This window comes from Diabrotica undecimpunctata, chromosome 4 (assembly GCF_040954645.1).
Source record: "Diabrotica undecimpunctata isolate CICGRU chromosome 4, icDiaUnde3, whole genome shotgun sequence".
Lineage (NCBI taxonomy): Eukaryota > Metazoa > Arthropoda > Insecta > Coleoptera > Chrysomelidae > Diabrotica > Diabrotica undecimpunctata.
Window position 1 is genome coordinate 76,127,225 of NC_092806.1, and position 11,703 is coordinate 76,138,927.

At 30.9% G+C, this 11,703-nt stretch overlaps 1 protein-coding gene across 3 annotated transcripts in view; it reads right to left on the reverse strand.

Annotated features, from left to right (window-relative positions):
• slpr (mitogen-activated protein kinase kinase kinase slipper) overlaps window positions 1-10,773 on the reverse strand; it is an 80,863-nt gene extending 70,090 nt beyond the window's left edge. For 2 of the 3 annotated variants that reach the window (XM_072529793.1, XM_072529791.1), the window contains exons 1-2: window positions 10,459-10,773; window positions 3,554-3,848 (exon numbers count right to left, since the gene is read on the reverse strand). In XM_072529793.1, the coding sequence (XP_072385894.1) occupies window positions 3,554-3,829 (276 nt within the window). In that variant the 5' untranslated portion in view covers window positions 3,830-3,848; window positions 10,459-10,773. Of the gene's footprint in view, window positions 1-3,553; window positions 3,862-10,458 lie in introns of all 3 variants that reach the window. The other variant, XM_072529792.1, reaches the window with a different exon arrangement.
• Window positions 10,774-11,703: the final 930 nt, after the last annotated feature.

An 11,703-nucleotide genomic window follows, 5' to 3' on the forward strand; every position in this document is an offset into this window, starting at 1 on the left:
TCTAAAAACCTCATGGTGTACCATACAGAGGGATGACAACTACAGCAGCATAGCAGATATACAGAATTAATAGCTGCTTAGGACCACAACGGGCTCGATCCCATCTCCGATGGGATCGATAAAATAAATAAAAACTTAAATTTTATATTGTATTTATGTACCGTAAAATGGGGTGTAGTTGACCGTTTTTCGAGTTCAACTAAAGATATTTTCTAGATAACAAAATAAAATGTAGCATATATTTTTGTATAATATGTGTATAAGTCTTAACTTTAATTTTAGTAGAAAAAACATCGGGTATTTTAAAAAATCGAACTCCTATGGTTGACGTTGACTGCCTATGGTTTTACTTAATAAAAATGATTTTTAGTTAACGGGGGTAAAGATAAACACACTAAAATGATTTTAAATTATAATAAACATTTTAATAAAAACTTTTTATTGCAAAAAGAAAGTTACTTATTTAAAATTATATGCAGAAAAGTCCAAAACAAGCTCGCCTCTTCCGTAAATTTTTGTCGGAATTAATACTTTTTTTATGTTACTTAGAGGAACATTGTATTCATCAAGAATATCAGGCCATATAAATTTTCCCAATTTTGAGAGTTTTAGGAACTTAACATTAGCTTCATCATCTTTAATCGCTGAAATTTGTCCTACAAAATGTTTAATATTCTTCTTAGTTTGATATTCCATTACAACCCATGAATTTGCTTCTATATCATTAATGTGAAAGTATTCTGTTTCCTCAGTAATATTACTTTGAATGTCTGCAATTTCAGGGTCTTCTTGGTCAAAATTTTCAGTCACGCTCTCTGTTCCGGAACTTGCTTCATCGCTTTCTTCAAAAACATTTTTCTTCACAATTTGTGTCTTGCTTGTAGAAGGCATGTTATCGTCGTCAATTTCTTTCTCTGGACTGTCTACATACGCAACTGATCTTCCAGGTATAACATTCAGTTTCTTTCGTTTTATTGTAGGCTCACGTTTTTTGGGATTTCTGTTCTTTCAAATAATTTAATAGTACCTCTGATACATCAACACTGTTTCGATGAGTGGTTTGCTTCTCACTAGGAATTTTTGCTAAAAGTTTATCTTTAGACAGGACAAATACCACAAGCATAAAACCCTTTTCTAGCGTTAACTGCAGAAGGCGGGGCTATTTTCTCAACAGACGATGAGTTTGGATTGGCTTTCTTCCATTCGTGCAATAATTGTTTCCAATAATTCTTCATTGGTCCAAAGAAGCTAACGTCGAGGGGTTTTCAAACATGCGTTGCATTTAGCGGAAGACAAATGAAAGCAATGTTATTATCTGTACAAATATTGAGCACTTCTTTTGTAAAATAACTCGAAAGATTATCTCCTATTAAGAACTTCTTTCCTTCAATTAAACGAGCATGAGGCAAAAATATAGTCTTAAACCAATCGGTAAAACAAATTGCATCAAACCATCCATGATTAGATCGATTATAACGCGTACCTTTACTGCAGCGTTTCTTTTCACAACATGGGGTGCCCCTAGGACCTCCTTGGCGCCAAGAATCCCACAAATTTGTAGCCTTATAAACTACATAACGCGGTAATAGGTATATCTCCAGTTGGCCGAAACACATAACATAATTGTCACAGCAGTTTTAGTATAATTTATTTATTGTCTGGATATTTGACACCTCTTTGATAAATTAGTTTCTTTTTTTCCGGATCATCACTTTTTCCGTAATTAAATATTGCAGCAGGGTTGACACCTTCAAGTGTTTTGCTTAATTCCTCAAAAAAAAAATTGTTAATGTTTCAGCATTGACGGCAGCACGAGCTCTTTTTATGTTGTTGCTTAAGCTTTCACTTAAAGTTTGTTTATGTCTCTCTAGAAATCCCTTATCCCAACCATACCTAGGAAAATTCTTTTTAAAAAGTGAGTATTTACGAAGACGGTTTAGGTAAGTATTTGCAGTTAACCGAAGATCCAATATATTTAATGGGAATATCCAATTCGCACAAGTAATCACTGCATCCACAAAATCATTTACTTCAACTTTGGTAAAAACAATTTGACCACCATGTTGTTTAATGCATCACCCATGTATTCTGTTCATTAACGTACCCTTTGGAATTTTGTATTTTTTCGATGCTGCATTAACACTTATTTTTCCATCTAAAACTTCTGTTAAACACTTTTCTAGCGTTTCCGCACTGTATTGTTTAAGAATTTTTGCACCATCCTTACGCTTATACACCCTCGGCATTTTACAGATTTATTCGATAAGTGCTTAATTATCTTTAAAAATATTTTACGCGTCAGCTCCCGTCCGCGTTTCAAACTAAACTAACAAACAATGAAACAATAAGCAGCGCCAATTCAATCTAGGTACGATGCAAGATCATGCAAGTTTTGACTTGATGGACATCTTCACCCCTGCAGTCAACTTCGCCCCAAATTCAAGCGAAAAGTGCATAAGTTGACAAATTTTAAGATTATAACGAAACTTAAAAACTTATTCAAAAGTAGTATCTACATTTAATGATTCGTTGAAATATTACCAACAGTTGCCAATAATATTTTTAATATAATGATTTTTATATCAAAGTTTAAAATATTCATTTTCTTATAAATTAAGTTAATAATTTCGAGGACGCGTTTTTAGTATATAAAAGAAAAGAACTCTTAATTTTTACATAAAATATGTTCAACATACATTTACAATGAACATAATTAGCATAAACTTTACTAATATTAATAATAAAAAAAAATATGCATGTTGGAAACATTTTCGAACTTTTCAGTCCACTTCACCCCAGCGGTCAACTACACCCCATTTTACAGTACAGTTAATATCTTGGTTTATTTGTCCCAGTCAAACTCATTTTTCAGATTTACTTCTAAGATAAGACATTATCACACCTGAGAGACCGAGCTAGACCAGGCCCAACAGTTGGCTCCCAAAGAAAGTTGTGAGGTTTATAGTTCTACACTGGCTACTAACTTTTGGAGTTACCCATTGACACCAACTGTTTCTGATGGGTTGTTCGATTGTTACAGCATTCAACATTTATCATTTTCATTAGATTCAGTAGATAGCATTTTCACTATATTTGATTTTGGAATCAAAAGAAACTTTTAATAGATTAGAGAGGAAAGCCATGGAGTATGAAAACTGCAAAATTTTGGAAAGTTTAATTGGTACACTAATAAACTGACATGAAGAGAAATAACAAACAGAATAGCTAAAGGTAGTAGGAATGTTATTTAATAAAGATATGGAGCTAAAATGGGCTAATGAATAATAAAATAAACAATAATGAATTACTGCAAATATACAGACAACCAACAATAATGATACTTGCTAAAATTTAAAGATTAAAATGACTTGGTCACAAAGCTAAAATAAAAGAAAACACAATTAAAATAATCACCTAAACTAACTAAGATAACCATTTCACCTATTTTTTGCATGTACTAAGTACCAAATAAAAACAAGTATTAAAAAAGAATAAATTTGCATCATTGGATGCCTATGGAATTCATCATTTTAAAAATATTTTCAAAACTTACCTTATCTCCAATTTTCCCAGTCCACCATCCTTCATCTCCAGATATTTTTGCATCTTCAGACAATACTTCAACAATTTGTCCCTTAAGCAAAGATAACTCATCTCCACCCTGGGCATTATAATCATACAAAGCCGTCCGAAGATAAGGAAAATTATTTTTTTGAGCAAGGGGGTGTTGCATCCAGTGTTCCACTTGAAACTTTTTTCCATTTAGGGATCGTTCCATGTGCCCCAGCTTATACTGATAATAATGAAAGTGCTTCACCAGAGAAGGCATCCGTTTAGGTGGGTGGAATCTGTAAAAATGAGCTAATTCAGTTCTAAACAGTCTTATACTTACAACATTTAGAAGAAACCATTATTATAAAGAAGTTGGCAGTTCTTATGTCAGATGAGTATTTACACTACAGGGAATGCTGTAAATTCCTAGATAGGACAGAACAGTTGTAGTTTTTAACTCATCTTAAACTCTCTTGTATTGGCTTCACTGATTTTTGCTAAAAATTTGCAAAATGGATCTGTCAAGTTTGAAGAAACTCCATCAGTGAGCGGATCAAATCAGTTCTAATTCTTCTTCTTAAAGTGCCCTCTCCTCAATCGAGGTTGGCTACTACAATTGCAAACTCTTCTCTGGTTTCAGCTGTTCAAAATTAACCCTGTTAATTCTCGGATATTTCTTAGCCACAACAGTCTCTTTTCCTTCCTAGTCCTATCGTTTCCTCGGTCTTTTCTTTTAATATTAGTTGAGAGCATATTGGTACTTAATATTTCTCAGTATGTGGCCTAGGTATGATGTTTTCTAACTTACTGTGTTGAAATGTTCTTGTTCTTTGCCTATTCTCTGTAGCACTTCTTTGTTTGAGGTATGCGATGTCTATGAAATCTTGAGGATTATCTGGTACATCCACATTTCAAAGGACTCCAATTTATTTACGATTGATCTTTTGAGGGTCCACGTTTCAACTACATAGAGAAGAGTCGACAAGTAGCATTTTGTAGATGAATGTTGAATATTACATAGCAGTCTTTTAATTTTTTCATAAGATTTCCTGGAATATTCTATTCTCGATCCTATTTCTAGATCAGGATTTAGGCTGCTATCAATCCAACATCCCAGGTATATCAGTTATAATAACTACCCCATTATATTGAATAAGATCAAAAGTAGTAATACAAGAAAAGTCAGAAAAAATAATCAGATTGCATATAAATAAAAAAATAGTATATTATTATGATAATCCTATTTATCAGCAAAAGAAGTCTACTAGACTTTGCAAAAATGGTATTATCTGAGTTTGTTAAGTGAGTTCCTAGGACAATGTTATTAAAGGATAGTTTATTTAATTATATGAAACCAACATATGAATCCCTGTTAGACAAATAATGATAGGAGGTAATTGGTTTTTAATAGACTAGAGAATTGGACAAAATCTATCATAGTCATATATCATATCAGTCAATAATGATGGTACAATTTTCTTTTTATACTTGGTTTGCTAATCCTAGTCCTAACTATGTAGTAAAATTAGTAATTACTTTTTGCTACATTGGTTACATTTTGACCTGACAAAGTTTATAAGGACAGTGGCTGGACATTACTATAAGTGCTGGTAGTCAATATTTAAACAAAAAATATTCACATGAAGTTTATTAACAAAATAGAATTGCATAAATTAAAACAAAAGTTTATTTTTGAAATTTTATAGACATTTATAGATTAGTATTTACAAATGGAAAGTTTTTAATGAAAATTAATTAACATCTTCTTCCTCCTCAGCTCATCCATTTTCAGGGGTTGCTGTCCCTTACTTTTCATTACCACTCATTTCTGTCCATTGGGTCTTCTTCACCTAAACCTTTCTCTCTCAAGTCTTCTGCCACACAGTCCTTTCATCTTCTCAGTTTTCCTCCATCAACTTCTAACAGTTCTATCCTTCATTCCACATTTCTATGTCTGACCATTGCAGTCTTTGTTCTTGAATCTTTTTCGAGACTGTAGTCACTGCGGCTCTTTTGTTAATCAAGTTGTTCCTGATCCTGTCCCTTCTAGTCTTACACAACATCACCGTAACATTTTCATTTCAGCTACCTCCATCTTCTTTTCCTTTACAGGCCACACTTCACCGCCATACACCAATGCAGGTCTCACCACACTCTTGTATATTTACCTTTCAGCCATTCCCTGATGTTTCAATCACAAAGTACCCAATTCATTTGCTTCCAGTTAAACCAACCAGCCTGTATCCTGTGAGCATTTTCTCAATCAAGTGTCCCATTTTCCATTATGTAGGAGCCAAAATTCTCCTACTCTTCCTAATTTTTCTCCAAGCAATTCTATGTCCCCAACGATTCCTCTACCCCCTAACCACATATATTTCATATTAGCAGGTCAAAAACCTCCGTTTTTGACCTGCTAATATTAAGTCTCTTCAATAGTCCTTCTCCGTGGCATAAACCCAAACTGTTCTTCTACTATCGATGTCTGTCTCCTTAACCTTCACTCTACAGTTCCCTCCCAAATTTTCATTTTGTGTGACATTAATTTTAACCCTCTATAGTTTTTACAGTCCTGAATGTCCCCTTTGTCTTTATACAATGATACCATCACACTCTCTCTCCTTGCATTGGCATCCTTTCTTCCTCATATATATATATATATATATATATATATATATATATATATATATATATATATATATATATATATATATATATATATATATATATATATATTTCCATTGCAAACAAAATTATCAAAAAACCTTTGTTTAGAATTAGAAGACATTTTACCTGTAAGTTAATCTCTTTATTGTTTGTATAGTCGAGTATTAAATGACCATATTTTAATCTTTTGAAATATGTATAAATGATGTATTGAAAAAAACCAATTTTAAAGTAAGCTATTTAGTTTTCTCTGAAACCAAAAATTAGGCTTTTCCAAAATCATGGTAAACACAATTTAAGCTTTTTGATTGGACGGTCGTTTTTAAATGGGAATTTGGGAGTCGATAAGGAGACAGGAGAAGTCAGTCATATTTTGGTCATCAAAAGGAAACAGTCGTTTTTCTCAAGATAGGGTGTGGTTCGTGAGTTTTGGATACCGGCGTAACGAAAAGAAGTGAATAGTTTGAAGACGGAGATAACAAGTGGATTAAAAGAGGTCTTTGTATCTACCGTGGGCATTTTATAAAGTATATGTGAAAGTATTCTTACGGCATCAAGTTGACAAAAGGAGGTCCTGGTGTCATAAATAAGTAGCGGAGTTTGGAGAAGTGAATCAGGCGTTTTTTTTGTGTAGTCTGAAGGAGGTTTGCAGAGACGTAAAGAAGGAGCCAAGGTGCCAAAGAGGGGAGATCACATCTTTGAGAAGACTGGACTTTTCTGGGTATGTTCCAACATACAACTCAAGAAGAAAATAAACTGTAAGTGTTTGTACAATTGAATTTTATATCTGTGAAGGATCGTTTCGACATCATGGTCATTAGCATTCAAATTTAAGAACTGAGGTTTTGTTAGGCTAATCAAAAGTTTAAAGTTTTGTGGTTTCTTTTTTTTTCAAGTAAAGAAAATTTTAAGTAAAATTGGTTTTTCACGTAATATAAATGTATGTAGCTTTATAATCTTATTATCATAATAATTTGATTTATTTTCTTGTATGCTGATTGATAAGATAACGACAGAATTTAATAATTGTTTTATTCGTTCATATAAAATAAAGAAACGTAAATCTTTGTAATATAATATATTTGTATTATTATCCTTTCTTCTCTTCCCGATAAAAGACAACTAGAAAATCTTTTGAATCCATCGAACACAGGTAATATACGGATTATTTTACTTTTGATAACAGATAAGTTATAATTTTTTTATTGGCTCAATAAACTAAGTTTGAACTCAAAATAAACAATCATAACAATATATATATATATATATATATATATATATATATATATATATATATACATATACTGATCATCATTTGCCACAAAATATCAATCCCTTCCTCTCCTAGAGCCTTCTAAACCTCCACAGGGATTCCTTTCGGTCCTACTGCCTTACCACTCTTCATCCTATTTTAAGACTCGACAACCTCAGCTCTTGCTATCCCTGGTATTGCATTCTCAATAACACAATGAAAATGAATTAATATACACTCCCGTTATTCATGATTATTCTTCTTTTTTAATAACAGAAGTCTGCCACAGTAACTTATATGGGCTATTAATACTGAGAGATAGGAATTTGTTTGTATGTTGTATGTTTTTAAAGAGTACATTAGAGTGTTGGATCTGCAAGATTCTAGTCCAACAGTTTTATATTTGTCTGCCTGATGCTGGATAGCATAAATTGGTGCTGTTGTTGACAGTCTCGATTCCAGAACTGACTGTTTATATCAGTTCTCCTCTCCTGATTTGTTTTTGTGCTACATGTTACAGTTATTACCACATCCATCTCTAACAGAATGTGAATCTCTTAGTTTATTCTGTTTAATTATTTTTCTTTCTCCAATTGAATATTTAAATTTTTTATGTCTTCATTGCTCTCCTTTTTTAGTAAAGGGTGTTTCCATTTCTTTTTCATTTCTTTCTTCAATTTCTCTTACACTATATTCTAAATTAACAGGTTCAAATTTATCTTTACAATTATTGATTACTAATTTGTGACTGATCTCCACTACATCCTCCATTATCATAATATTTGTTCCCAAATCACATAGGTCTAACATATTTACTTCAGCTTCCATAAATGTTTCTGAATCTGGAAGCAAATGTGTAATTGTTGTATCACAAGAATTCAGTGGAATTTGAATATTGCTATTTTCTAATAAAACAACAGGTGTAGTATCAATAATATTTTCCCATTCAATACCACTATTACTGATCACAGTTAAGTCATACAACCTTTTTCCTCTACTTTTACTCATCTGAAATTAAAAAAAATTATTTTACAAGACTTTATATGAATAAACACGAAAATTTGATTTTAATAAAATGCAATAAGTAATAAATGACAAATTAACTGGTTTTGCAGTATCTTGAATTGGAAAAACATTGCAAAAAATCAGTAACTAAATGAAGTAAGTAAATTCGTAAAGAAATCAATAGTATTTTTGTAGTAATTTAGATTAAGATATTTAAATTAGTAATTTGAGGTTATGAGAGCAAAATAGACAACTTACCTATCTTTAGTAAATACTTTACAAATCTTTAGTAAATCACTCACTAGGTTTACAATTTAATGTTTACATATAAAATTTATTATTACAACTTTGTATTACACCAAAAATAAACAAATAAACTAAAAGAAATACTATTTTTTGATTAAGCTACTAGATATGACAGATGAACGTGCTCAGTTTATTAGGTACAGCTACTAAGCAAGTTTGACAGTAAGTGATGTTTACTCAGCAGCTCCAGCTGTAACTGCATAAGTTCATGTAGATACAACCATTATTGCCTAGTATCAGTACTTACAGCCAAAAAGCTTAGTAGGGTCCATTCGCTTAGCTCTGGCATATTTTAACAGATTCATGGAAACATACAACACAAAAGTTCCTATCTCACAGTATTAACAGCTTAAACAAACTTTTATTACAGAATTCTTTCATTGAAAAAAGAAGAATTATTATAAATAGTGGTACTGTATGTTAAACCCATAAAATTTTGGGTAGTATATATTTAAAAAATATATTTCAGTTGTTTATATAAATAAATATTGATTGTCAGTAATTCGTAAAGTTCTATTTTATTTAAATTAATATTGGATATGGGCAGGTGTGCTTGATTGTAATTTTCAGTCACTTCTAGTCTGTCAAAAAGTAACTAACATGGCATAAAAAAAATAATTACTAAATTCACTAGACAGTTCGGTTGGGAATAGCAAACTGACTATTATATAACACATGCTTTGTAGATACCCCAAAATATAATATTTATAAAGAAGATATGGCCAATTCACTCTAGTATTAGATAGAACAAGGAGTACTTATTGACTAGACATTAATATTTCATTTTTCAAAAAGAGTGTAGATACCCCCTTTTTGTTTAGTAGGGCAGATTAGGCTGTCGGTTTTTTTTTTTTTAGGAATATCATATCATTTTTTGTCTTTTATTTGTAGTATTTACAATTATTGATTGTTATGACTAAGTTATGCACAGTAGTACACTATTATACTTACTATTTTCTGAAAATGGGGACATAAGTACCTACCATAAATAAATAAATATAATTTTTAAAGTCATTAATTTTAAAATGTTCTAAATTATCATTGTAAGTGAGAGAGATAAAATTAAAGTATTAGAAGAAATTCATTTCTAAAGTAACAAAAGAAAAATAATTTTTTTAATTTTTTAAAACTTCCCCTTTGGAACAGTTTCAATCAAATTTCCATTATATGTATATTAATTTCAAAAGTAAATGCCACAACGAAATACTCTCAGAACAATATTTTGTATTGTGTATATTTTGTTTATATCTACAAACTGGCTACCTATTACTATTAATCATAAACTTATTGATCACTATGCTATTGCCATTTAATATGAATATTAGAGGTTCCATGTGCAAAAAAATGATTCGCTGGTTATAGAATTAAAACTCTCAAAGAAATTTAACAAAAATATTAAAATTAAAAACCTAAAACTACTTCTAAGATATAAATCTCTACTTCTCATTGTAATTCTATTGCCCAGTATGAAAGCTACCTTCATTCATGTTAAAAATGTAAAATAATAAAACAGACAAGTAAATAACTTTTTAACTGGAGTAAAATCCAATATAACATGTTCTTATATTGTGTGAATATGTCCTATATTTTGCACTAAGTTCTCATCCAGAAGCATGCATATGTATTTACAATATACTAGTATATATGATAATATTAAAAAAATGTTTACTACAATTTACCAATTTAAAGAGATAGTCCTTGTTGGATAAAATATAAACTGAACAAAATCCATCATATTTTAGATGTTTCATTGACAGAATGCATAGGGCCAGATGGTTACACAAACACTGCTTGATGTTTACTATATTATTGCACTACACTAGAGGTTTTAAAGAAATGTACCAACTTATTGTTTAAAATTAAAGTCGCGAAATAACATTAATGTTGTCTCAACATTATTATTTTAAAGTTGTTGCTAATATCAATGTATACAAATAAATCTCTTATTTATTATGCTTATAGTAGCCATCTTTTGCGCAATCTCTAGCAAATTGTCAAATATGTCAATATGTGCATAGAATACTAAGAAGAATAATATATCATGAAATATGTTGACAGGTTGACAGTACACACACATATATTGACATAAAATATATTGTCATATTTTATACAGAATAGGACTTTTCGGACGTTTTTCACATTTGGTCCCATTGAAGATAGCTATAATTGAGCTGTCAATTAAAGTTCATAGAACGAAATGTTGGCGGCGCTTGACTGTGTTGCCATGTTTTTTTAATAAATCGGGAAATAGCATGTGATTTATAATTAATAAAAATCCAATAGAACGTTAACAAACTAACAGTAAAAAAGAAATTCTTTCAAAGAATAATAAGAATAGTATTCAGGTACTTTCCACAGACATCTAGTGACCATCTGTAACCATCTGGCAACTGGTGGTTTGAGGATTGCCAAATCTATCAGCTTATTATCAAAGGCAAATGCCAAAAAAATGTAATAATTAACTGCAAGCAATATGAGAAGAAACGAGTATTTATTCGTTCGTGTTGTATATAAAAAAATAAAAAAATTGCATAATTCATATAATAATATAAAAAAATGTATTTTTGAAAGCTTCCCTATTTGTAATTGAAGCCTACAACATTATACATTATAAAGACATGACAACACAGTCAAACATCAAAAATTTGTTCTATGAACTTAAATTGACGGCTCATTATAGCTATCTTCAATGGAACCAAATGTGAAAATCGTCCGACTTTTCTTTAAAAAATACCGTCAGCCATTTTTTTCGAACAGTTTTTTTTTTGTAGACAGACATGTTAGGTTAGGTTAGTAATAGAAGCAGAAATATTAAACTAATAGTTTGATTTCTTTGAATATAAGTAACAATAAAGTGTATGTGAACATGTGACCGAGGATAGGAAGCATACCATTTCTATCGTCTGAGCAAGGAACGATGGTTT